The following is a 27,986-nucleotide window of genomic DNA, read 5'->3' on the forward strand; positions in this document are numbered from 1 at the left end:
CCTGTTTATCTTCTTCCTGGGGAAACTTGTTTCTAAACTGAAGTTGCAACATGTTGCATACCATGTGTCCAAGGCTCTTGATGTATTTAGCAATATCTGCAGTTTCTTCCTTCCAAAGCCTAGGTTTTTATTCCCGCCCCGCCCTGCCCCCCCCCCCCCCTGCCTTGTACCTTTTGGGGTTTGTCATAGCTTTGCATTTTATTATAAATGATACTTTCTATTACCTGCAGTGTTTTTGACAGTTTCCCAGTGGATGTTATATAGTGGAGCATCACAGAGATGCTGCATGAAATAGCAATGATATAGAAAATGGAGTTGGCCCTTAATTTAATTTTGTTTTATTGCCAGATTTAGGGACTTCTGTCCCAGGTTTCTACCCTGGTTGCCAGCAGTGGAGCCTGCAGAACTTGGTTTGGCCTGCCTGTGTGGGTACATGCTACGTTAAAAGCTTTGTTTGACCTTGTAGACATACCCTCTGGTACAACTTCTCTGATCTAATGAGCCCTGTACCCTTCTTTAATTGTACTGGAAGAAATCATGTAGTTAATTTGTAGTTAAATTATTTGATAATCCATAATTAGCTGCTTGTTGTAGTTCATTCTTAAGCTAGAGTTAGGAGCAGAGGAATAATTTTGTGTGGGTTTATTAATGACAGAAGAGAGTTTGAGCTCCTAGAGGGCTCAAGGCTGGAGGGCTGGTATCTACTTCAGCTCTGCTCCTGCTTAGGCATCAAGTAATGTGCATCCTACAGAGGATGAGTAGCTGCTCCTGGGCTTTGAAGGAATACAGAAGAGGCAAGACAACTGTGAAAGGGAGCAGAGGTTTGACAGCTGTTGAAACTGGGACGATACGTCCACATAAAAAGCTTTTCATGTCAAGTAAGTGATGCTTCTTCTGCAAAGGGGTATTGATAGTAAGCATAGCCCTTCTAAAGGTGGGGAAAAAGATGGGTTTCATAAAGGGTGCAGAAACAGGGAGAGGAGTCTTTGCATAATTTCTGATTATTAAGAGTTTCTATAAGGTGTCATAGTGCATGTAGTTTGTGGTCTTTGAAAGTTTAGATTTCATCTGGTCCAAAGCAGTTTCGCAAGAGACACAACTGTGGTTTTGGTGGGGGAAGGCTGCTGCATGTTCAGCACTAAGGGTTTTGAGTCAGGATATAATGGTGTTTTCCTGCTTTCTTTTGGTGATTTTGGTGTGGGGGCTTGCTGAGAAAAGTGCTTTCCTTCTCAGGCGCCTTAAGGCGGAAATCAAAGCAGTGACCAGGCAGAATATCTTCAGAGCTAGGAGGTGAAAGATTTCATTTTCATTTTTTAGGGGATAAAACTGGAAATAAACCACAAAGGACATGGTTTAAGAGTGGATAGTTTCATTGGGAATGGCTAATTGTGGAAGTTGTTGGACTTGTTGGAAAACATTATAAGAAGGCTAGTGAAAGAGCTTTGTAGAGTTACTGCTAATACTAGAGGAAGGTGTACTGAAGCTTCTTCTAAACCTGAAAGTTTTCTAGGGTGAATTGGGAGGGGGCGGGGGGGGGGGGAGGCAAATAGAGAATAACTAACTAATGTAACCTTTCTTTCATCAGACGTGTCAAGTGTGCCAGATGATGCTGCCTAACCAGTGCAGTTACTGCGCTCACCAGAGGATCCATGCTCACAAGTCTCCATACTGCTGCCCAGAGTGTGGAGCTGTCTGCCGCTCTGCCTATTTCCAAACTCACGTCAAGGAGAACTGCCTGCACTATTCCCGCAAAGTTGGATTCAGGTTTGTGAGGCTCCAGAGGGTCCCTGCTGAGATGGCGAGAGGGAGTGGGAAATGGGGATTTAGATCTTTGAAAAGGTGTGTCTTCCTTACAGCAGAAGTGAAAGAGGATGTAGCCCAGGCCTGGCATGGTATTCTGCATGACAAAACAAGTTTGAAATGGGGAATTACTAAATGGATTAAGAGGAGGATTTCTGACAGCAGAAATTATTTTGAGGCAGCTCTAAGGTGAAAGGTGCTTGTGTTGAATTCAAGTTGCAGACAGGCATCTCAGGATTGATATTTACAGCAAAAAGATGACAGATCTTAATCCTTGAAATCTCTTCAAGGTTTGTACTTATGTTTATGTCAGTTATAATGGACTGAGGGATGTGTGCCTTCATGAGGAGGGCATAGATGATTCTCTTGTATACCCCTACAACTCTCCAAACACTTCTCATGAACTGAAACAGATGGAGGAAAGATCCCAAGGTTCTGGATGTGGTGGTGTGTATATGCGTGTGTTGTCTTTTCTCCAACCAAATTGATTGCTTTAATAAAAGATGTTACTTTACCCTACAAGCCTTTCCTTCTTGGCATGTTGAGATCACCTCAGCTGCAGCACAGCTCTTAAGGCACAGATTATTTGCTTGGGAGATGAGACTGGGTGACCTTTTAATATTCCTTAAAGTTCTGTTTTTTCTCCAATTGCCATTAAGTACTTGGAAATTTAAAATGAACAGGGCGATTTCTGCTCTTGGAGCTGTTCTTTTAAGATGTCTGCAGATTCAGGAAGCCTCTGCTGTGTGGTTTCTGTTTTCAAGGGCTTTTTCTTTCAACTGTGAAGACAAGAGACACATAAAAAACCAAAAACCAATCCTGAATTTAATTTTATACAGATAATTTTTTTTTTTGTTATGTGGGATCTGATTTGAGGGGCCACAGCCCACAAAAAATAATTAATTCCATTGCAAATTAAATGGCTGTGGTATTCGGGCTGTTTGAAAATGAGTTAATCATAGAGAAGGAGGAAAGCCGGGAAAAAAGTATTTTCTCTGAGATGGAAAAATGAGAATGGAGTAGGTGTCAGAAAACTAATCATGGGCTTGGTGCAGTTCTTTGGACTTCACTGGCCTCTGAGAATCCCAAATGCAGGCCCAACTTCATCACACTGAGCTACTTGTGCAGTATTCCCATCCTCATCTATGCCTCAATCAATAACGTGTTACAGGGTTACACTGGCTGAAGCTGTATCATATAGGAAGCTCAGTCACTTAGCAGTGATCCAGTGCAAGTCCTTTCTCCTCTATTTCTAGCTGATGGGCTCACAGTGTACAACAGAGCTTGGTCCTGACTCTTAAGTGTACGACCTGGCACTTTTTAGAAATGTCATTAATTCCAGATATATTACAGTAGTATCTTTATGATGCCTTAATCCTTGTCAGCAACAAGAGCTTCCATCTTCTACAGATGCTTTCTGTGCCAGGGGCATCAATGAAGATCTAAACCAAGAGAGAGATCAAGAATGCTACTAATGGATTTTTTAGCTTTACCTAGTTTCTCTAGAAGCTAAATTTCTTTAACTTCTCCTCTAATTTGCATCTGCTCAGGCTCATTGGAGAGAACTGAGTCCACCAAACAGGTGAACTTCTGGCTGAGCCATCCTTGTTATCCTGCCTGTCTGCTGCAGGATTGATGTCATTGGCATTGTTGAAAACAGAAGAAAGAAATTCTAGTTGCAGAACCGTATCTCGATAATCCTGTGGCATCTGCCCTGTGGTCACATAGTGACTTTACTTCTTTTCTTTCACTTTTATTACTCACAGGGCTGAAAAGCCGAGTTGTTCTTTTAAATCCTTCCTAGAATCAGCTTGACTTTTGCTGCTTCTCACTATATCCCTGTTTTTCTTGGTTTTCTGATGCATGTTTGGTTTTGTGATCAGTCCTTAATCTGTCTCCTTTTCTGCTAATACCCCAATGCATTCAATTAAGTTTGGAGTAGTACTGTTTTATTTGGGGTATAGTCAGGGCTAGTGATTGCACTGAAAATGAGAAAGGTCTTTTGCAGTTAAAAATTAAAATCAACAAGCCTTACCTAAGCACTCCTTGCCATTTTGCTTCAGGTGTCGCCTCCCCACCTTTTCCAAGCACCTTCTAGCTGTCCCCAGTGATACCAGACTTGTTTTGCTGCTTGCTGCCACCTGAATTGTTTTGGGACTGGAAGGTGACGGCAGGCATAGGAAGCGTATCTTGTGGCTTTATCTTCTCTTGCAGGATGCTTTCCAAGACTTTTACACCACCCCTCCTCTCCCTGAGGCTATCCAAGAGTCTTCTGTTGCAAATTATTCCCCCTCCTCTTGTTGGGGAGATAATAGCAGTTTGCAATTTGCAGAAATTACGTGGCAAGCCTCTGACATCCTCCATCCACTTTGTTCTGCTAATTAGTTTACTTTATCAAACTTCATTATTCTGGCACTGGGATTCTTGATTACAAAGTGGCTGTTGTTTAAACTTCCATTTACTGCAGATTAAATTAACTTGTGATCATTTGACCCTGAGTTAGTATTTATATCATCCCTAATTCTATGTGAAGTACTTACTGTAACTGAATGTAATGCAGGACCATCTCTTGTTAGCTGGGGGAGTGTTTGTGGAAGAAGCCTGTTGGATATTCCTGGATGTACTAGCCAGACCTTGCTGTCAGGATTAGCATTTGTTCTTCATTTATACTTTGGGGAATTTATTCTCCCATAATAACAGGCTTCCTGGTGTTACTATACTAGAAAGTCTCTCTCCCCATCTCACGTGAATCAAGATCAGGCTTGAAGGCAGGGCTACCCAAAGTATTGTCATGTTTCCCCAAAGATGACACCAGCTGCTGTCACTGCTTCCCTCTCTAAATTTAAGAAAAGAGCGTTTCTGTATATAATTTTGGGGGAGAGGGTTTGGTTCCTTTGGGATGGCTTCTGCCTAACGATCTTTTGAAGTGTAACTTCAAAGTGTGGGCTTGTTTCCTAAACACTTTTGGGAGGCTTATTCGGAGGGAAGGGTAATCTAGCGGCTTGTTTGTTTTTGATATGATCTTGGAGCTCTTCCAGTTGCTCAGTAGCTGGGGTCCATCTGCGACGGCAGCATCTGTGCTGTAGCACCACCGAATGCATGAACCCTAATAGTGCCGCAGCAAACAGCAGCCCTCAGAATGAAGGAAGAGAGGTATTTTTAAGGCAGCTTAACTCCGGGCTTGCCAGAGGGAGTTATCCTTTGTGTGTGTCTCGTATCCTACTAGCACAAGTGTAGGTCTCCTGGATTGCCCAGCTGAGCTCCTCTGCTGTAATGGTCTGTACATGGTGCTGGCTTAAGTGGGTATCTGCTGTTAGTAATTTTGATCAAATCTTCTTAGGAGAGGCTATTCTGGTCCAGGATCAGCGGAGGTGCTCCTATGGGCATGGTAAACCCTGCAGCTGGTGTGGCTGAGGCAGGCGAGGGCAGGTGTCTGCATCCTCATGTGTCCTTGTAGCGTTGGTGTGTGGGTTTTCTTGGAGCACAGCAGGCAGGTAGGTTCTCAGGAGGACTATAAGAGTTAATATAGTAAGGCTGCCAGCTGTTGCCTTTTTGGGGGAGTATCAGGCAAGATCTGTCACAGGCGTGCATTAGGAAGAGAGGTAGGCTGGGACCAGTGGGGTGACCCTGGCTTTCCTTTTGGCCTGGGGTTTATGTTTTCAGCTGCCAAGAAGAATCCTTTTGCTGTCCCATAAGCAGGTTCATTACACAGTGTGCAGCACCAGTGCACACACCAAGTTGAGGTATTACTTATTTCTTTATTACAGTCTGTGCAAAGTAGGGAGCTAGGTGGTAGCACGCAAATGTCTAGCTCCCTGGTTGTCAAATTTTACAATATTTACACAGTTTAGCATACAAAAACATCACCTTCCTTGGTTATAAGTTACCCAACTCCTTCATTATTTAGTACTCAGATTCTCATTTGTCAAATAATTCTTTTGCTTCTCATGTTAATTAGTTGGCATGCTGTCTCAGCTTCTTTTAGGACTGGGGGATTTCTTGAATCAGTTGACTTGATCCTCCCCCTTCTGGAATGACCTTTCCCCTAGTTGTGCTGAGCTCCTTGCCTGTTATAAGCTTCCTATCAGCCCATCCATCCATAGAGGTGCTTCTTTTGTGAAATTCCTTTTCTGAACAAAAGGATTTGCCAGCAATGGACATACAAAGTGCTTGTAACCTGAATTAACCATTCACAACTCATTTGCTCCAACTATCTCAACACCACCAACAGCACATTCAGTTCCATCAACCACCCGATGTCACTTTGGCTCCATGTGCATCCTCTGCTTCTTCCTCTCTTTCCTCCTGGAGCATCTGCCCAGCTCCCAGACAAGCACTTCCCAGGGAACACCTGTGTCTTTATGATTTTAATGAGCTTAATCGGTTCCTGGGTGTTTCTATTGCTGTTTTCAGTATCTTTGCTGGTGCTGTCATTATTTTCTGGTGCTTAGTGGAGTATGAGAAGCAATTGTACAAGATTACTAAGATTTCCTAGCTGAATATTCTTTTTCTTTTTATTTTGTACTAGGGACTAACTGGTATTTATGCTACTTATTGCTACCCAGCGGTCTTATCAGATGCTTTTACTTTAGTTCTTCACATGTACCTGTGGGGGAATTGGCTTTCACAGATACAGGGCTGGCATTTTGCTGAACCACATCTTCCTTTATTCTTTCTTGGTTGTTTTAGTCTCTGAAGGCTTCTTTTATAGATCTTGTTTACTTGTCGCTAACATCTAGTTGTGAGATCATTCTGGCTTGTGAATTCCTGCATTGTATTCCTCTGTGACTCTTCCACATTACTCCTGAAAGAGACAAAACGAGGACCCACTGTAGCCTGGTGTTTGCCTCCATCTGCACTGCTTTGCATGTGTGTTGGAAGCAACGCTGTGGCTGTAACTTGGCTCTTTCTTTGTGTGTCCCCCAGGTGCATCCATTGTGGAGTTGTCTTCATGACCCTTGCCATGCTGAAAGTGCACATCCATGAGAAACACTGCGAAGTCTTCCACAAGTGTTCTTTTTGCCCAATGGCCTTCAAGTCGACCGACAGCACCATGGCTCACATGACCAGCCAGCACCCAGAAGAGCCTCATAAAACTACTCAGTAAGTATTTGGGGTTTATCTATTCTGCTTTGCTGTGTAGCTCTAGGATTCCCCCTTTCCCTCCCAGATTTTTTCTGCTTTTGGTTTCTGTCCTCATATGAGAAGATCTGCTGCTTTGGCTGGCTGGCAGAGATCTGTTCCTACCTACAGTGTGCTCTCCTTGGTATGAATGCAGTCTCCTGGGTAGGAGGAGAGGATCTGGGCAGGGAAGAGCTGAACATCTGTAAAAGGAACTTAATTGTTGCCTCTTTGTCTGGCAGGACTCACAGTGGCACCTCTTGGTAGATGGCTCCAGGGCAACGGCTGCATCTGGCACCTGAAAGGAAGAGCAGAATAATGCTATGCAGTGTTGCCCTGAAAAATCACTAGAGAGAAACCACCTGTTTTTTTCAAATCTGTAGCTTTCCCCTCCAAGGCTTGAGCTAGTGCCAGAAATGCATGTTTTAAGGGAGGAACTACGGAAAGGTGGGATTGAAGGTAATGTGTAGCTAGCTAGTATACTTTGGGTTTGCTCCCATCTGCACACACACTTAGGTAGTTATACATATGCATAGAAGTAAACATATTTTTAGAAAGCTGTGGTATGTGCCTCAGGCATTTTGTTGTTCTTCCCAGTTGAGTTAATGGTTCAGTTGTCTGCGTGGGTGTGTGTTGACAATGCACTGAGCGTACAGCCCTCCTCAGAAACTCATCCCATTCTGAAGTTGCTGGGATAACTTCTTCCACTGTTTTCTTAAGATAGCTAATGTAGAGAAACTGAATTTACTTTTTTTAATTGATCCAGGGTGATATACAAATGCTCTTGCGAGACGGTCTTTAACAAGAAGAAGATGCTCCAAGAGCATTTCCAGCAGAACAGCAAGTTGTTAGTGGGAGTGTTTAAGTGCCCACAGTGTCAGCTGGTTTATATGCAGAAGCAGCAGTTAATGCAGCACGTCAAGGTAGGTAACTCTCACAGCTTACTGGTACGGGGTTCTATTTTTTGAGTTCACCAAGAGTTTACATCAGCTGTGTGAGGAAATTGGTTGAAGGAGTGGAAGTTTCTTGAGTAATGTATTAGTGGAAAAATAGACTACAATGATTTACAGTATTATCTGGAAACATCAACGGAGCATTTTGTGTTAGTTGGTAATAACGCAAGCAGTTGCTTTCATCTATATGAATTTAACCTTATGACAAAGGCTTGTTATCTATGGGTAATCTTTTTGATTTACAACTATTTTATATTAAATCCAAGGAAGTGATTAAACAGGGGCGGGAGCTTTATCTTTGGTTCGGAGACAGGGAGAAGTATTCTCTGCCCACAGTTACTTTATTTACATAGTGAAAGCTGAATCTCCCTCTTCTGGGTGCTCACCTAGAGAGTTTTGGCCCCTTTGCAGCTGCCTCAGAGAGCGACTGCATGGCATTTAATGCCCCACCTCCCTGGCTGCTCCACTTGCCACACCAGATTGCAAGAGGGGAGGGACAGAGGCAGAAGCAATTGCCCTGGAGGTACCAGCCTTTGGGCCGTGGGACCCCGGCCTTGTGTGCATCCATGCTGGCACCACTCAGGCTGCTCCAAAGGGTGGTCTGAAATGGATAGTTGTGTGCAGCCCCAGAACTTGGTGGAAATGGTGGTCTGGAGAGTGCTTTAAACCCGCCCTCCCTCAGTGATGGCTGCAGCAACCACTGCAATAATTGCACTATTATTCATTGCTCTTTTATATATATGAAAAGCCGGTTATTATCCATTTGGTGGTGGTTTCTAGTGGGATGCATGTGACGACTTGCAGATCTGATCGTCCCATAAATGTGTGAGCACCACATTTTTCTGTTGCCTTAGTATGTTTCTATGTACAGCATCTATACAACACTGTTGGGGAAATCCTCTCAGAAGATGTCTTGGTGGCATTCTGAAGAAAAAGTTTGCAAAGTCTTAATTTCCCGTCGATTGAAAAGAAAAAGTGACTTTTTTTTTAGTCAGTGACTTTATTTTGTTTAAACTTACGTTTTAAAAAGCAAGACGTTTCATTAGCTCACTCCAAAAAGCAAAACCCGTTCAAAACTACTACTTTGTTCTCTCCCCCATGCCTTTAACTTGCAAATCTGGATATGCTTTGCATGCAGTAATGAATTAAAATTTGAAGCCCTCCTGTGAAGCTGATGATTGCTGATCTTCCTGTACTATAGCTAGGAAAATAGAGTTGAGGTTAAGGCTGGGACCTTCAAAGAGGCATTCAGCCCTAATGCAAAAAGACGAAAAGACAAGATGGGCTTGAGCTGAGGTGCACAGTTTGTTGCAGCTTATTTGCAAATCCCACCCCCAGGGACTGCCTGCAGCAGTTTGTACACCAGCACCCTGACATCTCCAGTACAAAACTTTTGTCATTTAACCAGCTGTATTTGGCCATCAACAAGTCTTTGAGATGGTAATTGAATGGCTTTGAGATGGCTTTTTTGGCTGTGGCAGGGTAGTAATTGCACTAACCCATCTCCTTTTCTGTCAGATCCTGCTCCTTTATGTAATACAAAGTTCATAGGAGGTGCTGTCTAATGTGTGCCCATGTGGAAAATAAACCATGTGTCTTCTCATCTTCCCTGGCTTTCTGTTGTTAAAGCATAGGAGTAGGAGTTAGAAGGTCTGGTTCCTGTTACTGATTTTGCAGAGAAGTCAGTTCGTTTTTCTGTGCTCCTTCTCCCCCACCAGTGGTGTAATAACAGGAGAAATGGAGTAATGGGTAATAATGTACTCTGCTCAGAAGACACTCTTGAAATTTCCAGATGGGGAGAAAGGTGAACTGTTCATGTTACCCTAAATAACTGGGAATGCTGTGGAGCAGCTGTCATTGCTCTGCCATTGTATGAAAGAGCTTCTGCGGACATCAGCTGGATCAGGTGCAAAGCACACAGGCTTCTTGGATGAGACCTAGTGTTTGGAAGTTTGTTTGGTGTCTAACCCACAGAAAGACTTCCAAAGGCCTGGGGTTTTTGTGTGTTGAAACTTTACCCGTTATTAATTACTATGCACAATTAAACCTCTTAATTATCCTTTTGTGTGGATGAACTGTTGTTGTTCCTAGGGGAGTTTCTTGAGGGTTTTTTGGTATGTTGCTATTTTACTTGCTTTTGCTTTCCCACAGCTCTTCATTTCTGGATTATGTTCCTTGTGTTCAGTTTTCTTTGTTAAAATAACTTTTTGCGAGACTTTGGATTTTGGCCTGTTGAACAACCAAAGAGCCTGGAGATGTATTCCTTATAGGGCTGGTTTCTGGCTTTATGCTTGCTTTTATTTGTCAGGAACAAAGCGAACCATGAAAATGTAAATAGCAATAGACTGTGTGGAATTGAAGAAAGCAGAGTTGGAGAAACTGAGAGGTTGTGTCTTCCCGTCCCTAGAGCAAAGATGAAGCCGCTTTGGAGCCCCCAAGATAACAGCAAACATTTCATTCAGAGCTTAACAAAGCTCAGTGGTTTTAGAGCTTAGGCTTTTGAAATAATGACAATTATCATTGCTCTTCTATTACATCTTCCCTGTTCAACCAGAGTTCTCAGAGGTCATCCGAACTGTTAAACAGGCAGCACCAAGGAGCTGCTGTTGTCATGCAGGAAACATAAATAGAAGCTTCATGTTTCTTGGGAAAAATCTCTTGCTGGGGAAAACACTGCAGCCAGCTTCAAGGCAAAGTGGGAGGATATGGAGGAGCAAGATATCAGCATATTGTTTCAGGGTGTGAGGGGCTTATATTATTTATTTAAATAATGAATGTTATTTATTTGTAAATAAAAGTGTGTAATATGAATTACATATAAATGTTGTGGGTGATTCCATTATTGTTGTTATCCAGGGTGTTCATGGAGTCCCCCAAAATCCTGAGGAGCTCTCAAACTTTCCACAGAAATCTGAGAAGGCATCAAGGAGCCAGTTTCATACCCTACCAAAGGAGCTATCAGTAGCCAACGGGACTTCCCGCTCCCCTCTGCCAAGGAAGGACATGAGGGTGGAAGGACACAATCCCGAATCCAAGTCCAGACTGAGAAGAACAGGTTGGACTTGCAAGGAGTGTTCACAGTGGATCCCCGATAGGGAAACCTATGTGTCCCACATGAAGAGAAGTCATGGAAGGGTAAGGACTCAGGTGAAACACTTCAGGTAGATAATAAGATATTTTTAGCAAAAGAGTCTGATAATCATTAATATTTGGAGCAAAAAGAAACCAAGAATCTGTTTGCCAGCTCACTAAGGAGTAAGCTCAGGGCCAGAACAAAAAAAAAATTATGTAGGCTGTTGTAAGCACACTTTCTGTCCTTGATACTCTACAACCTGCATACCTCATCCTCTTCGCTGTTCCTTCTCCCACTGCATCTAATGTCAGGCTTCTGGCTTCCTCTTTGGCTCATCAGGGTAAGTGGATGGAAGGTCATGTCTTCTCCAGTTACTGGTTCAACAGCCCAATCTAAACTATCTACACTCAACGTTACAGAAGGACATACAGTTCCTCTACATGATGTATTGTTTGGTAGATATCACTACATCTAACTGGGGAAGAGTAACAGATTCATGCAGTGTGCAGAGCTATCATTATAAGAACTAAATCTCAATTTTTTTGGTTTCATCCAGCTGAAGCATGTTGCTTTGACCTACTTCTGTCAAGCTTATCCTTGCTTGCTGACAGAACATAGGCCAAGATGGTGTGTGCAGCCAGATTTCTTAGTACTTTGGCATCAGGATTCTTGTTTGATATACTGAGTCACCCTTCCCAAGTCCCATGAGCACAGGCTGTGGAAATGTGGATTATGGTCTTTGATTCCTCCTGGCTTGACTTGGGCAGTGCAACTTGTCCCACTTGATATGTATCAAGAGGAGATGAGTGCAGGGTGAGAGTGCTGGATTTTCCCGTTTGAATTCTATAAAAGTAGGAAATTTGCCAAATATTTAAGTTCAGTACACATATATTCATTAAACAAGTCTAAGAAGTTTTTAAATGGAATGCATGCAGGTTATACAGACTGTAGTAAAAGGAGGAGGCTAGTTACAGGGCAGAGTTGCGTAGGGGGACAGGGATATCACACATGGGTAACAAGCAGGACTGTGTGATGCTTTTTAACATTTTGTCCTTTTATTGTGCTGAATTATGAGGAGAGAGAAGGGTAAGTGGACTTGCACTTCACTCTAGGGTCCTGCTTTCTTCTGGGGCAGAAGGGACCTTCCACTGAATTAATTCTGCAGAGGGTCCTGCAGTGACATAAGCCCACAGGAGAAGCAGCTAATGCATTTCCTATAAAACGAACAAAATCAGGCATGTGCTTCAACTAGTCCTGGTTTTTGTAAGACTGGTGCTGATATTAGCCAACTGTTGGCCTGAGTCTAAGTGGGACCCCAAAATCTCAGTGATCTTTTTCAGTGGAAGAGGGATTTTTTGCACCTGAGAGGTAAGATCCAGATGAAGAGCATGGGAATATTAGAATCCAGTCAGTGCCTTCTGCCTCGCTATTATTAAAAGATATTTCTGTTCTTCTGCTAGTCTATGAAGAGATATCCCTGTCGACAGTGTGAACGCTCATTTAATGCCTCCAACAGTCTGCGTAGACACATCCGCAATAATCACGATACAGCAAAGAAAGTTTATACTTGCTGGTACGTACTGAATGCTGCTTTTCAAATTTGTTTTCAACAACAAGCTAATCCTTCAAGTTTGGAAGCCCTTTGTAATAGATCATGTCTGCTTCTGTCTACCCGAGGCTATAAGTTACTGAGGGAGAATGAGAAGAATGTGTTCAACATGAGAGACTCGGTGGCTAAAATAAGTCCCTGCTTTTGACAGCACAGTGCCCTTTGGAAATGTAGGTTAAAGTTTGATTTGAGATTGGCAGGTGCAAAATGAGAATGATATTGTGCACCTGTGTGGAACAGCCAATAAAATATTGGGCCAATCTTTGTTCCTTCATGGTTGCTGTAGTCGTGCATCACTCTTGTGCCTCCCCCATGAAAAAATGGTACAAAAAGTGTGTAAAATCCTAATGAACCAGGGCAGTAGATCTTGCCACCTCTTTACACAGGCAGAACTGACTGCAGAAGCTGCAGGGTGATGCCGAATTAAGCCTGGTGGATTTGCTTGGGAAGATGCACGTTGGAAAATGGATCTGGAGACTTCAGACAAGACAAGCTATATAAATCAGCAGTGAATGAAAATCATTGCTAGTGAACATATTTTAACTGCAAGTACCGTCTCAGTTCAGGACAAAGCCCAGTGTTTACAAAACTGCCTCTGCAACTGCTGTGTTCTCATCTGCCATTGCAGAATAAGTCATACGCCAAGCGACTGGGCAGACTTGCTTCCTGTCTCATTCTGAGACATCCTTCTGAAACAGAATTAATGCATATCTGTGTTGGAAGGAAAGTTTGCAGTGATGTAGGTTGGGAGGTTTTTTTTTTATTTAACTCAAATTTTCGTTTAATGCTGGTGTTTCTGAAGAGTGTGGTGTCACTTTACTGCACTTAAGTTACTAAAAGCCTGTCTTGAAGAATACATCCCTCATGTACTTTATTTCTTCGGACTGCTTAGTGAGCCATAGTAGCTTTTAGTAAATGGATAAAGTATTGGCATCACCACTGGGGCCTGATAGGAGTACATCTGATAGGAATACATTCCTGACGCATTTTTCGGTGAGGACTTCTAAACTTTCCATTTCTTGTAACTGTGATCTGACTTGGAACCTCTGGAGAAGATGAAACGTTGGCTCCTAGTATTTTTCATTCAGCTTTAAGTTTGTGGTTGATGGTCTTTGGCAGGGGTCCTTAAACTACGGCCCGCGGGCTGGATACGGCCCCCCAGGGTCCTCAATCCGGTCGCTGGTATTTACAGACACACACAGCCCCTGCCCCGCCAGGGGCTGGGGGGGAAGGGAAACTAAGCAGCCACAGATGACTGCCTGCCACTTCATCCGCGTGCTGGCCCCCTGGTTAAAAAGTTTGAGGACCCCTGGTCTTTGGAGTTACACGCACCTGATTTGTGTAAATCTATTCACTGTGGATCAAGTGTTTTCAAAGTGGAGTGTATCAGAATTGAAATGAACATAAAGCCTAGCTGGGAAGGAGATTTGTATAGGAATACCTCATAATCTGGGGGGTGCCAGCCTACTGTGTGCATTGGCTTTATAGGCCCTGGAGTCCAGTTTTTCTGTAACCTTTCAGAATGACACACAGTTGTGGACCCACAGCTTCACTCAAGGGTCCACGATCATTCCATGTTTACAGCTAGAAATTCAAGTAAATTGTGGTTGTGTTTAATTCTCAAGCTTGTAGTTTAATTTTCAAGCTCCTCAAAATCTGTTGATGAAGTCTTAATTGAACAGTGGTTGTGCTCTCTTTAATCATTGTAGTGGGAGACTTACTGAAATCACAGTACTCTTCAAATGAAACCTTTTCCTTGAAATACTTGTCCCAGCATCTCCAATGGCTGCTCTTTGGATCCAGTGTCTCCTGTTCAGTCTCCCCTTTGATCCCTTATAGTTTGTCCAGAGCGCTGTTCTAAAAATCTCCTCAGTGACTGTTATTTGCAAATTAGAATTCCTTTGAATTCCTTCTCAGCTCATTTCTTCAGTCAGTAAGAGAACACATCTCTGCTTCTCCTTTTCTTTTCCCTTGGTTAATGGTGTCTGTTTTCCTTCTTCCCACCAGGCAGTTTGCATCAGTCTCACCTGTTATTCCCTTCAGGGGTTTTGACACCTTAACTTCCTATCATTCTCCTCTCCTGGATTCCATGTGAAGCATGAGTAAAATTTGTCATTAATCCAGCAATTGAGTATTTTTGTGACTCCTGCATGCTGTCTTTTAGGTGACCTCCCTCTGACTCTGAACATTTGAGGCTGTGATTTCCCTTTTCCCCCTGCCCTGCTTAGGTCTCTACCTCTTGTTAAATCTGTAGGGAGAAACCAGTGATGGAGGACTTGCATGAACACCCTCCTGCCAAGCTTGTCACTGGAGTAATTCAGGTTAGAAAAGCATCTTTCCCTGCTTACATGAAAAGAATTCAAAATTGGGACAAACTGCACAATATTCTGATGTTTTATGTATTTTCTTTCATAATTTACTTGGTTATTGTTGTGAGAACTTGCTCTTAGTTTCCAAGTTTTAAGTACAAACTGCCTGGAACACTTGATTTTCAACATATTTATTTTTGATAAATACCACTTAATAACCTTTCGTCTTTCTTCCATGAGGGAGAAAAATTCCATCATTATTAAATGTTAATTTATCATCTAAGCAGTTCCTGTTAAAAACCGGAAGTATTCAATGAGCACGTCTGCATTTTCGCATCATTACTGACTGTTGTTTAATTTCCATCTAGTTACTGAAAGATCAGTAGGAATCTTCTTCTCTCCTTTCAAAAGATGTCTTTGTTGCCCAGAGACACTTCATCTCCTCTCTGTTGATTTTCATCCCTTGCTGCCTACATTTCAACTGCAATTTGTGCATTTCAGAAAAGTCAGGTGTTACTTGCCTCATTGCTTGGGTCAATACGGAGCTGGTGGACCTTTCCCATGTCACACTGGCAGGCAGCAAAAGAGTACAAAGTCAGTCTTGGGTTTCCCAGTTGCTAACAGAGACCCCTGTGTACTTCACCATGCTGCAGAGATGTGGTTTATGTGTCTGCAAGGCCTGGCACTTATTTCCAGTAGACCTCAGTCATCCAGGAGTGAAGGTTGTTTAACAGATGGCATATCCCCTTCACATCTCCTTTTGAAATGTCAACCATGCTTTCTAGCAGCTCTTGAATCCTACCAAGTTTTAACATGAATAATTACATATAAATGATGCGTACATGAGTGCTTCTTCCTGGGTTATTGCAATTAATGGAAGTTCAGCAGTTTTATAAGCATGTTAAGTGTGTTATGATACACATGATCTTGTGGATGTGATGCTGCACTGGTGCTTGGGAACGCTGGGTGCAGAACCGGGTTCTGCTGCAGGCCTCCTTGGTGTTACGCAAGTCATGAGGTCCCTCTGCATGGAGGTCTCTCATCTGAGAGTCACTTTTCTCCCATGTATTTTCCATCTTGATTATTTATCTTGTACTTGTGTAGCATGTATCACGGTGAGCCAGATTTTCACTAGTCCCTGTATTTATTTAGTACATTCCCATTCATGCTTACTGTGGAAAATTCTAAACTGTGCTAGATTTCTCTCAAGGGTCATGTTTTATTATTAAAATGATGATTTGTTGCATATTTTGGTAATTTAATAGTACATTACTCATCAGCATCTGTCTCCAATGGCACCTATTGGTGTGGCACATAACAGAGCTGTTTGGATGGAAATTAACTGCTTGGCATTTCCTTTAATAAATTTTCTTCCTTTTTGTATTCTCAAGGTACTGCACAGATGAAAATCAGACATTTCCTCAGCCATTCATGCTGGAGAATCACATCAGCCTCATGCACGGCATCAAAAACCCAGACTTATCCCAGATGGCCAAAGCAAAAGCTCCAGAGAGAGATACAGCTGAAGTAACTGATATATTTTCATTGAAAAATAAATGTACCTGGCGAGTAGGTGTTCACTTGGGGTGTTTTGTCGAGCTGCAGCCTTGCAGCCAGCAGTCAGGCCGTCTCATCCATACGGCACATTTCCTTCCCCTCCTCTGAACTCCATCCAGTTTGCTTCTCTCTGGCAGTGTCAGAATCAGAACTGAAAGTGCAGCTGAGCTGCAGCAGCACCAGGGCAACGTATCTTGCATTTTTCAATATATCCTTGGAACATGTGGCCCTGTGTTTTTATCTTTTACTGGCCGTTTTTCAGTCTGCTTTGTAACCAGGTCTTATTTAGGTTTGTTATTACTGTCATTTTCCCCTGCCACTGTGTTCACCAGCCTGGTACATTTTTCCTCTTTCTCCCTTGTTTTTTTCTGCTAGTTACAAAAGACTTCTGTTATGAGAACTGCATTCCTCCTAAGTAGGACTGTATCATTTTTTTCAGCAAATGTAACTGTTCAACTCATTTTATTTTGGGCCAGTTTGGAGCAGAGGGTTGGCTGATTGGCCTTCTTTGCTCCATTTCCTTTGAAAATAGACATACATTTTCCATATGACTGCAATTTATTTTCATCTGTACCCTAGCATAGAGGGGTCGCAGCCAAGACTGACTCCCCTTTATATTTATGCCACAAGAAAACCTGGGGTAACTCAAGATTTCACTTTCATGAGCTGGTGGCTGCTTCCCCCAAGCACAGCCAACATACCAGGGCACCTGGCTAAGCAGTGGCGGGTGGTGGCTTCACATGGCTCCAGCTGCTCTGCAAATACAAGCCTATAAGCTGTATCCTAAACAAAGACTGCTCAGTGCTGCTGGATGAGGAGATAACAAAATCACATGATGGGACATATGCAAGTGAGCCATCCTCATGGGAGGAGAAGCACACTGTGGGATTATAAGACAGAAGGGATGGGTTAATGAGAGATGCTGTGAAAAAAGCCTGAGTGGAGGGGAAAATGTTCAGAGTTAAATCTGAGAAGCATTGTCTAGGCTAAGGACCATCCCTGTGACCCTCAGCTGTCCCTGCTCTGTGGGCTCCTTCTTCCCACACCAAGTTCACATTTTCTCTCCCAATCATGTTTCTGCCCAGCCAACTCCTCCCAGATCTCCCACCCCATGTCACAGGACAGCAGTTGAGATCCTTCATGCTGGGGTGAGGCATTTGGGTACTGGTAGGAAAGGCCATGCAACAGGAGTCCCTAGGGATGGCTTCCTTTAGTTTGTATCCAAATACCAATGCGTATTCACCCTTGGGTGTCTTCAGATATGCACTTATTCTTCCATTGGCTCGAACAATAAAGTAACTTTAATCTTATTTTTTTAAGGCAAAATCTCTGAAGAGGATGGCAATGGATGAGCTGGGTCAAGCAGAGACCACTGCGGGTTCAGATGTGCCACCAGCCAAAAAACTGAAAACGCATTGGAAATGTGCTAAATGTGGCTTTGCGACAGACATCAGTACTGAGTTTCAGGAACACATACCTCAGCACAAGACAGACAGCTCCACCTACCAGTGCTTGTTCTGCGGCTTGTGCTACACCTCTCACATCTCTCTGAACAGACACCTCTTCATTGTTCATAAAGTAAAGGATGAAGAGGAGGAGGAGGAAGAGGAGGAGGAGGAAGAAGATGAACGGCAGAAGTTACAAAGGGAGATGAGTGAAAATGGACATGAGAGCTATAATGGTGAGATGAACACTATGGTAGAAGAAAACCTGAAATGCAGAGAGTGTAGAAGTGACTCAGCTCTTTGTGAACACAGTCAGACTTCTGGCGTGGAGGGTCCTAACAGCACCTCGCAGAACAATCATTCAGTCTCTTAAGACTTAAAAACAAAAAACCCCTTTTGATTGGTCGGGGTTCTTTGTTGGGTTTTTTTTACTCAAAATACAGGGTGGGGATGGGGTGAATCTTTGAAATATTCTGTTGATTTTTTGGGATGGACATTGCTTTCCGTTAACTTCTATTTGTAAGGGAAATTTAAAAACAAACAAAAAACCAAACCCTGCCATTGCATCCTAAGCACTAACTCTCTGCCAGACCAGAGAGATGAAAAGGGAAAGCAGGGCGAGAATCCTCGCTGGAGCTTGTCCAACTCCTGAGGATCTAGGAGCACTTTCTGCAGCTGCAGTTTCCTTAAGATGAGCTCTCTTCTTTTAAGTGTGCACTGCCTCAGCCTCTGCCCGGAGCCCCAGCCTTGCCTTCCCTATCTTGCTTTCTTTCTTCTATTTATGGCTTCTTTTTTCTCTTCCCATCCTGCTTTTGTTTTATTCATTTTAACTCATAACACTGTCTCAGCAAAACACACTTGTCAGGACCATGCTGGCGGATCTGGGATCTGGTGTGTTACACGGGACGGGTTCAAGCTGTAAGTTGTGCTGATACTTCTTTAATTGCCCAAATAACAACTGTATTTTCCAAAACACAATGTAATGAAATGTCTTGGACCTGAATCATCCTGAAAGAGAATTTTGTAGCCCCTGTCCTCTTGGGTGAGCACAGCTCAAAGCTACGTGTTGCGTTAAGGAGGGTCTGGTCCCCCTTGGGGATGTGTTGGCCATGCATCAGTGGAGTTGTGCTGCTGGAAGCCGTTCCAGGGCTGGGTGCAGCTGGGCCCGGTGCCTGGTGGCTCATCCTGGCAGGGAGCTCGGGGCAGAGCTGGGGGGCAGGTTGGCACCATTCCCAGAAGGGGAAAACATTCCCTGTCCATGACATCACCTGGAGGGAAGCTGCGGCGGCACTCCTGACAGCACTGGTTTGTGGGGGGCTCCCTGGCCAGCTTGTTGTGAGCTGCCAGGGCAGGAGGGGAGCGTGGCCCACGCTAGCAGCAGCGGGAACCAGCATCCCGCGGTGCGGCGAGGGCTGGTGTCTGGCAGGGCTCAGCAGGGCCTGTCACATGGGAGACGTTTCTTTCCGTGCAGTCATATTGACTCTTTTTGCTCACTCATTCCCGTCACACATGTGCTTCATGTAATATAATTATCTTCTTACTGTTCTTTTTTTTATTATGTTGAGCCAGAACCCTGCTCGTTGTTTACTATGACAATGTTTAAATAATTTAAGAACTATTTATCTTATCGCATTCGGATCGCTCACCTTCTCGTCTTGACGTGTTTTGATACAACAGTTTGGACTCTTTGTATTTTTTGATACGGTGTACGTTAGCCTAGGGGATGTTTTACCAGGTAGCCTACGTAGAGTTAAGGATAGCAGGGGGCGCTCCCGAGCCATCACGTATCTATTTAACCCGCAGCGGCGTCTGTGCCTTGCTACGATGTTTACTTCAAAGTATTGCAAATAAAAGCATCCAAGGGTGCCTGCCTGGGCGTCGTTCTTGGCTCGGGCCGCCACCGCCGCACCTCGGCCGCCGGGCGGGGCACAAGCGGCGGTGACGCGACCGGAAGCGGGGCTGGAAGCGGAAGCGGGGCTGGAAGCGGAAGCGGGGCCGGGCGGGCGGTGGTGCTGCCGCCGTCGGGGCTGGCGATGCTGTCGCTGGACTTTCTGGACGATGTGCGGCGCATGAACAAGCGGCAGGTGCTGAGCCGGGGCGGGGGGGTCGGGGCGGGCCCCGGGGGGCGGGCCGGGTCGGGTGCGCCCTGCCCGGCTCTGCCCAGGCCTGCCCGGTCGCGGGGCCTGACGCCCCCCTCCCCTCGCAGCTGTACTATCAGGTGCTGAACTTCGGCATGATCGTCTCGTCCGCCCTCATGATCTGGAAGGGGCTGATGGTGGTGACGGGCAGCGAGAGCCCCATCGTGGTGGTGCTGAGGCAAGTTCCGTGGCGGCGGGGAGGGGGGGGCTGTCGGGGGGACTGGTACAGCCGTCGCGCTGCGGGGTGGGGGTGAGACCCCGCGGGCCTTGGGCAGGGCCGGAGAGCGGCGGGCGCCGCCCTGTCGTGGCGGTGCGGGCTCGCTGGGCCCACCCGGAGGAAGTTTTCCGGAGGGATGGGGCAGCTGGAGGATCCTGCCCCGTCCCCGGCGGGCGAGAGGCTCTGAGGATTCCTGCTCTCGGGTCAGGCAGAGGAACAGCGAGGGAAGAGGAAGTAGGTGAGCGAGGCTGGGAGCATCGCGTAGAAATAGCATCTCACCCTTCCACTTCTGCCAGCTGGATGGATTGTATGTTGGAGAGTTAGTCCTGAGAAAGGGGAAAGAGGAGGAAGGACTTCAAAGAAATACGGTAAGAGCGGAACTTGCACATTTCTGGACCGTACCAAACCTGGAGAAATGCTGAGTGCTGGGGGCAAGAGAGACTTGAAAAAGGCAGGCCTTGAAGCAGGGGATGGTGAACCCGTTGCTTGAGGGGGGGATCATTCCTGTATAAAAGCAGTGCTTATGGCAGAGCTTGCCTTCACATCAAGGCAAATGGTACTTCCTGTAGTAGAAGTTGTGGTAGCAGAACATCACAGTGCACTGGTACCTCCTGCTGTGCCTGTCCGTGTCTCTTGTTGCTGCTACATGAATGGTTGAAGGATGTGGAGAGCCTCAGTTAGTGAAAAGGAAGCTGAAATCTTTGAGATGCCAGTAATAAATTCAGTTAGTGAAAAAGAGTTGTTGGGGTTTTTGAATGGGAACTGGCTTGCCAAAAAGCCCAGTGAGCTTTATTATGTGTTACATTGCATCCTTAAAAGTATCCGCTAACTCTTCTTTCGCAGCTGCTTGGTTTTTTCCAGGCCTTCTAGTGAGCTGTAACATGGCCAGGTAAAGGGGAGCCTTAACTGTAGTCCTTTCTATAAGAGTTATTGCTCTGTAACTGGATATGTTTTAGGTGTTGCATGTTGTCCTCACAAAAGTGCCATTCGGTAGGTACCACCAGCGCTACTCCCACCCTCCTGCTGCCTGGGACAGGTTCCTTGGGCAGTCATTGGATGCTGGTGTGGATATTGCGCAGGGCCTGTTCTGTGGCCATGTCAGCTTTTGTGTGTGTTTCTACATTGGTGTTAATTACTGCATGCCCTTTAACTAAACTCCCTCCTGATGGGCCCGTGAAGTACAGGGGAGACGTTTCATGCTGCTCCACCCAGTAAGATGGGCCATTAGGTCACATCCCTTCTTCACTGATGTGATCTTCTGTTCTCAATAGCAGCTTCTGAGCTGTCTCAGGATAAAGCACAAATTTATGCAGTACTTTAAAGTTCATCATTTTGTTTTGTACTGCATTATTTATTTGGACTGGAAAAGGTTAAGTAGTTTGTAACAATTGCCATTTACAAGATGGGAAGAGAATAACTTGAATAGTGGTGCCTGAAATGAGATTAAGCAAAGTGATTAATCACAATAACAAATTTTTAGCACACCTGTCTGTCTGTCTGTTCCAGATGGGAATACAAGAGCCTGTATGTTTTAGTGCGTGGTTCGTAAGGATGATCTATCTACCTGCAAAAAATAAAATTAAATGACATTAAAAAAGCTTCCCACCACTGCAGTGCTGCCATTTAGCCCTATCAAATAAAGAGCTCAGAAGTCAAAAAGATACTTAATAACAACAACTTTGTTAAGAAGAAAGAAGAAGACTTTTCCTGTTTGGTGTGCTTTTAACACTGGCTCCTGGCAGTGCTCTTCTCCCAACAAGTCAATATTGCTGGTAGCATGGTGATTGAAAATCTTATTATAATAGAGGTTAGACATCTGCCTGGTCTCCAAGGTGGTTTCCTTAGGAGTTCTTCATTGAGATTCTTGTGAAATTTTTCTTAAAGGACTGTAAACTCCAAAACCTGATTCTGATATTTTTAATTGCTCCTCTTTTTCAGTGGAAGCATGGAGCCTGCATTTCACAGAGGAGATCTCCTGTTCCTCACAAACCGAATTGAAGATCCAATCAGAGTGGGAGAAATTGTGGTCTTTAGGATAGAAGGAAGGGAAATTCCTATAGTACATCGTGTCCTGAAAATTCATGAGAAGTATGTCAAGAATTTTGGGAATTGTACTGCAGATGTTTAGCTAAATTTATTTTTCCTCAGTTCCTTGGATAAACAAATGAGTGGGATGTCAGTATATTCAGGTGCTGTAGGAAGTAATGTTGAAGTTTCAGACAGGCAAAATCTGCCCTCCTTGGCTTACTTGTAAAGATCACCTAACAACGCACAAGGTGGGGTGTCTGTTCCAGTGTCCTGGGCTCCCTGTGTCACTTAATGTCTCCTGTGCCATCATTTCCATCCCAAGCTGCTATATAATATTACTGGGTTGTCTCCTGTAGGTATGGATGCATTTGTATGTGTGAAGTGACTCGTTTGTAGAGGTAGAATGTACAGAAGGGGGGCATTCTGTGTGTAGCATGCATTATTTTAAAACTTGTCTTCATAAGGTCCTAGTTCCTGCTGTCATGCAGAAGCAGGGTGTTCCTTTTCTTTGTAGGAAGTTTTGCATTCTTATACTTGGTGCCTGTATGTGCTGCACGCTCCATATACTGTTCATTCTCTAAACATTTAGCAGGTTGTGTGTGTGAAGGAATAAAGCGCAGTTAGTCTGGTTTGATTGCTGAATAGGGCTTGGTTTTCCAAGCAAGGCTTCCTCTGCAGCCATGAGCCTTCCTATTTTGCTGGATGGAACTGTGGCTGCTCCAGGCTGGTCTGTGGGGATCCAAGCCAGCCCTGTGTGGCACTTGAGTGAAAACTAAATCTTGAATTGAATGCCTCATTCTTCAAATCAGCTCTGAGAGGGCAATAATTGGATGGGGTCCCAGCATCTCTTTCTGCTGAGTAAATGCCTGCTGCAGTATGAATGAACTGGAGCTATACTAGCACTCGAAGATCTGTTCCTAGGTTAAGTGAATCACTTTAATCCTGTGTAATGGTGGCATCTGAGGATTGCTCTAGTCAAGTGAGGTCGATGGGATAGAGAAGGTCCCTTTGCTCAAGCGTTCATAACAGCCACAGCTACAGCTGTTGGGACATCTAAACCATTTGTCTGGACCAATGTCAAGGTCGACAAACTTCGTGCACATAAATAGTCTGGCTGAAATCCTGGCTGTGAGAGTGTGGCACCTCTCCCAGTAGACAGAGCACATTCTTTGCTGTTCACATGTATTCTGTACCCTAAACGTTTAACAGTGTCAGTTTTCAAAGTATTGTTCTTTGGTACCACTAATTTAAAAACAAGATCAGTGTGCTTGGTAAATTTGATGCCTAATGTTGCGCGTGCACTTTTTGTGATGTCTTGGGAACTCTTTTAAACAAAACACCACTTTCCTGCTCTCCTGTTGCATGCTAAAGGCTCAGCTGGGCTCTCGTGCTGCTGTTTGGGCTGATTATTGAAAAGGCAAGAAAGGTCAGGGTCTTCTGTCTGCTCTCAACCAGTGTATAGGAAGGAGAAGCAGACACATGCATTCTGTGTGGTAGTTCATCTTCAGATATTACCCACTCTTCTTTTTTTGCCTGGCTCTATCTCACCGCTAGGTATTAAGGTATCCAGTGGTTGTTTTTTGTTTTGTTTTGGTTTTTTTAAATCTAACAGGATCATAGGACCAATCCTAGATTCTGTGAAGTAAACCATTGTCCAGTGTTGTTGTGTTTCATTTAAATAAAACAACCAAAGACAGACCTGATCTTTATGTTAGGAAAGATAAAACTGAAAAATCTGTACTGTGACCTGAAGCTGGACTCTGAAGGCAGGACTCTGAGATATCAGTTGCTGCTCTCACTGTTTAAAGAATACTTTTCTGGTGCCAGTTTGGCATTCAAGAGTGCCCTCTGAATGGCTGGAGTTTCCCATTACTTCCTATAGTTATGGACTGAATATGAAAGCTGTGAAAAGGCTCTGTGAAAGCTGACAGGAATGTCAAAATGAAGGAAAACAGAAACCCTGTTCTCCACGATTTTGTGGCAACTCAGGCTCCAGTTCACATCAGTAGTGTTTCAGTAAGAAAATGTTTTTTACTTGTTAGCCTTTTCTTCATTGTTCAGCACGAAACTGAGTTCATTCTTTGTCACTAAACATTGAGCCTGTGGTCAAAATTTACTTATTGGTTTTGGTGCAGGACAGACCAGTTTTCGTTCACATTTCAGACAGGAGAGCAACTGTGCTGTGGGTTTCTCATACTGGTTCATGATAAAGCACTGAATCCGCTCAAAAAGATAATGCACTCTGATGCCATCAGTCTTCAGAGCTGAAACTACATTATCTGCACCTTTGGGTATCTTCATCTTTTTCCAGACTGTTATCTCTAAGCTCCTAGAGCAAGGGTCCTCAAACAACGGCCTGCGGGCCAGATACAGCCCCCCAGGGTCCTCAATCTGGCCCCCAGTATTTACAGACCCCCCCGCCGGGGGTTTGGGGGGAAACCAAGCAGCCGCAGATGACTGCCTGCCACTTCATCCATGTGCCGGCCCCCTGGTTAAAAAGTTTGAAGACCCCTGTCCTAGGGTGTTTGGCTCACAGTGTGGGAACAACAATGTGCTTTGAAGAAAGGTCTGTTCTTCCCCCCGACACCCTTTTTTTTGTCTTCTAAGCTTCTGTCAAGTAACACACATTAGTATTCAGGCATAATGAAAACAATCAGCACGAGCTCTGAAGGCTTTCTGCATACTTGGCCTGTGTTGTATTTGATCTGTCATTTCTGTGAGTAAGCTGACAGAATCAAGCAAAAATAATGCTCTGGCTCAGCATCTGCTGTTATGTGCCACAGGGAGATAGATGACTGTGGCTGGCTGATCCCTGAGTAGCAGCACAAACTGGTGCTTAGAAGCAAGCATTGCTGGCAGGCCAGCAAGCTGAATGGAAATTACTGAGGAAGGACACATAACGTGGTATATAAAGCTAGAGCGTAACAGCAGCTGTTTCCTCATCAAAGCAAAGGTTCATCTGCTCTAGGATCCTGTTTCTAGCAAGCTAATTCATCTCGAGACAAAGACTAGAGAGAGTATGTAGTGATAATTGCCCTGCTTTCTGCAAATCACAATTTCAAGCACAAAGTCACAGTTCTTTATTAATAGCCTCCCTTTCTTTGTTACACGGAGTATCCAGTCACTTTTTTAACTGATACAACTTTTTGGCATCCAAAATATCCTTCCTGAGAGACATGGTTTAGTTTGCACTGTTGTTAGTTCTGCATAGCACCTTCTCTGGCTTGTTTTAACATGTTACCTCTGAGTTTCATTTGATGCCCTCTAGGTCTTATATTGGAAGAAGCAGTGAAAAGCTGTTAGTTTGTTGCTGTTTGTGTCATTTATATTGGACTACCATTATATCTCCCATCAGTTCTGTCTTTTCCAGGCTGAAGAGTCCTGGTCTGTTGTTTCTTGTATGGAAGTGGTTCCAGACCTTGTTACCCATTTCTGAACCTTTGCCAGTTCTTCTCTCCATTTCAAAAAAGGATGTAGGGGGTTCAGAACTGCACAGAGCATTCAAGATGTAGGCACATCGTGAGTTCATGCAGTATCATAATGGTATTGTTTGTTTTGTTCTGTCCCCCTTTTCATAATAATTCCTAAGTTTCAGCTTGCTTCTGACCACTACTGAGTGTTTGCTTTAACCCCAAAGTCTCATTTTGGGTGGTAGTACAGAGCCCAGAACCCAACATTTGTGTTTGAAGCAAGAGAAGCATCAACATGAGAGAGGTCAAAAGCAAAGAGGCGATAGCTGTACCTTCACTAGAAATGGCTCATCCTGCTGGTTCTGTTCTTAAACTCTGCTGGAAAGCTTGGTTGGGGGCAGAATTCATTCTTTTATTGGCAGGGTTTTTTTCAAACTGTCTGCTTTCCACTGCATTTGGCAGTTTCCCTTTTTCATCCTGCTCCAATGTGTAGGACACTATTGCTTCTAATATCTTGGTGTTAGTCTACATGCTTGTTCTAGAGCAGCTTTTATTAAGTTCTTTTTCTCTGATTTACCTGGCTGTCTTGTCTTTGCTAGGCAAAATGGTGACATCAAATTTTTGACAAAGGGAGACAATAATGCCGTTGATGATAGAGGGCTGTACAAACGAGGGCAGCACTGGTTGGAGAAAAAGGACGTAGTAGGACGAGCAAGAGGGTAAGTAAAGTTGAAAAAGATGTGACTTTTTACACTGCCATTCCCCAGTGCCATCTGTCAATCCCTCTCAAACTCTCCCTACTGGGTTTTTGTGACCTGCCTGAAAGCATTTCAAAAGGTACCATGGAGAGTTAAAAACCAAAGGTAGTCCAGTCCTTAGTTTGGCTTAAGCGAAGGCGTCGTGCTGTGAGCTACATCCTGAGATTTTGATGCTGGATGGACACCGGTGCAAAGGTAGTGCACACTCAGGCGTGATCAGAATTTTCATCAAAATTATTCTGCAAGGCACGGTCTTTGCAGGCAAGTGAGATCTGAACAAGACAGAGGCTAAAACACGCTCTGTGGTTTGTTGTCACTCAGCCCCCACTGCCATGACTTCCCTGCTTGGGAGGAAGAAGTCCCAGGCCTGTTGACTGTAGCCCTCTGCGTGCTGGAGTGGCTTTTCCTTTGTACAAGTACCAGGGCAGTGCTTCTCCTGTATGCAACCTTGAATAGTGTTTGTTTTAATAAAAACTTTATTCTTGTAGATTTGTGCCCTATATTGGAATAGTGACTATCTTAATGAATGATTACCCAAAATTTAAGGTAAGAGCTTTCATTTTCTGCCTGCTTCTCCTGCCCCAGCTAAAATACTTCACGAGAACTTTATTCACACAGGCAGAACCATTTGCCCTTTGTTTGCTGCTCTTACTGCATCTTTGGATGTGAATGTGGACTCTTGTGTCTTCTCTTCTTTCTCTTACAGTATGCAGTCCTCTTTTTACTGGGTTTGTTTGTGCTGGTCCATCGAGAGTAGCTTCTTGCACTGAAGTATGAGGTGAAGGTGCCATGGATTTTTTTGGATGAACGTTTTAAGTAGATGGTGGTCCAGTGTGCCAGGAGGAAGAAGAAAACATGCATTTCAAAGCTTCTTGCCAGTTTGGGTTTGTTTTGTTTTTTACTGCATAAGGGCAAATGTTTGTCACAGTATTTCCAATGGTTTGTCACATTTTAGCATTTTTAGTGAGTTTTTATATTAAAAATTTAAGCCAAACTGTTCAGTGTTTGTACTTTGAAGCTGAGCTTCCTCTTGAAGTGCCTACAGGACTGGGTCCTCTAAGTCTGTGCCTCTGCTGGGCAAGCGTGACCTCTCCCTGCTGACTGAACTGTCAAATGGTGAGCTCTGGAGGTGATGTTTTTTCTAATTCAGAATTGGAATAAAGATTTTGCGTCTTTCCTAGAACAAGCCCTGCCACGTTCTTCGTTCTTGCCCTGCTGAGTGCAGCCTTGTTGCCCTGTTTTCCTGGGCGGGGGGCCAGGGGGCGGGATGTATACACCTCGGCTTTCCCATTGCAGACTGACTCCTAAAGCCTAGCAAACTAACTTGTGCTTTCTTTACAGAACAGCAGTGGTTGCTCATCTCATTTCTTTTTGGTGAGTAAGCGGTCCTGAGCTGTGGATCTGTTTGATATTTCTGTGTTTCTCTAAATCACACTGAAATAGTCTGCTTAAAGACTACAAGGTGTTTTGGGCAGAAAATGGCAAAGGATTCCTTTGTGTGTAAGCTGTCATTGCAGCACTAGGTAACAAAAGAATTGAGATGGGAAATACCCATAGCGGTATGGCAG

General features: G+C 44.2%; 2 protein-coding genes across 6 annotated transcripts in view; both read left to right on the forward strand.

Annotated features, from left to right (window-relative positions):
• The window catches only part of ZNF592 (zinc finger protein 592), a 38,412-nt gene extending 18,679 nt beyond the window's left edge, over positions 1 to 19,733 (forward strand). The window contains exons 4-10 of one of the 2 annotated variants that reach the window (XM_037395997.1): positions 1,586 to 1,764; positions 6,727 to 6,903; positions 7,688 to 7,844; positions 10,731 to 11,009; positions 12,408 to 12,520; positions 16,257 to 16,392; positions 17,743 to 19,733. In XM_037395997.1, coding sequence (XP_037251894.1) covers positions 1,586 to 1,764; positions 6,727 to 6,903; positions 7,688 to 7,844; positions 10,731 to 11,009; positions 12,408 to 12,520; positions 16,257 to 16,392; positions 17,743 to 18,240 — 1,539 coding nt within the window. In that variant the 3' untranslated portion in view covers positions 18,241 to 19,733. Of the gene's footprint in view, positions 1 to 1,585; positions 1,765 to 6,726; positions 6,904 to 7,687; positions 7,845 to 10,730; positions 11,010 to 12,407; positions 12,521 to 16,256; positions 16,393 to 17,742 lie in introns of those variants that run through there. The other variant, XM_037395999.1, reaches the window with a different exon arrangement.
• Positions 19,734 to 19,817: 84 nt separating this feature from the next.
• Positions 19,818 to 27,598, forward strand: SEC11A (SEC11 homolog A, signal peptidase complex subunit). Of its 4 annotated transcripts, XM_037396000.1 has the most exons (6): positions 19,818 to 19,951; positions 20,074 to 20,183; positions 22,161 to 22,310; positions 26,260 to 26,379; positions 26,907 to 26,964; positions 27,125 to 27,598. In XM_037396000.1, exons 1-6 carry the CDS (start codon positions 19,901 to 19,903, stop codon positions 27,173 to 27,175), a joined length of 540 nt encoding a protein of 179 aa, XP_037251897.1. In that variant the 5' UTR covers positions 19,818 to 19,900; the 3' UTR covers positions 27,176 to 27,598. The 4 variants fall into 4 exon arrangements, with proteins under 4 accessions (XP_037251897.1, XP_037251898.1, XP_037251900.1 ...); XM_037396001.1 differs by lacking the exon at positions 26,907 to 26,964 and having other exon boundaries at positions 19,820 to 19,951; positions 27,125 to 27,412; XM_037396003.1 differs by lacking the exons at positions 26,907 to 26,964; positions 27,125 to 27,598 and adding an exon at positions 25,621 to 25,793 and having other exon boundaries at positions 19,820 to 19,951; positions 26,260 to 26,373.
• Positions 27,599 to 27,986: the final 388 nt, after the last annotated feature.

Source organism: Falco rusticolus, chromosome 7 (assembly GCF_015220075.1).
Source record: "Falco rusticolus isolate bFalRus1 chromosome 7, bFalRus1.pri, whole genome shotgun sequence".
NCBI lineage: Eukaryota > Metazoa > Chordata > Aves > Falconiformes > Falconidae > Falco > Falco rusticolus.

Bases quoted from the DNA above. Each gene is read 5' to 3' on its own strand.
- SEC11A (XM_037396000.1), top strand. From the start codon at position 19,901: ATGCTGTCGCTGGACTTTCTGGACGATGTGCGGCGCATGAACAAGCGG. The intron at 19,952-20,073 runs GTGCTGAGCCGG...CTCCCCTCGCAG, and splicing joins GGCGCATGAACAAGCGGCAG to CTGTACTATCAGGTGCTGAA. The intron at 22,311-26,259 runs GTATGTCAAGAA...TGTCTTTGCTAG, and splicing joins GTCCTGAAAATTCATGAGAA to GCAAAATGGTGACATCAAAT.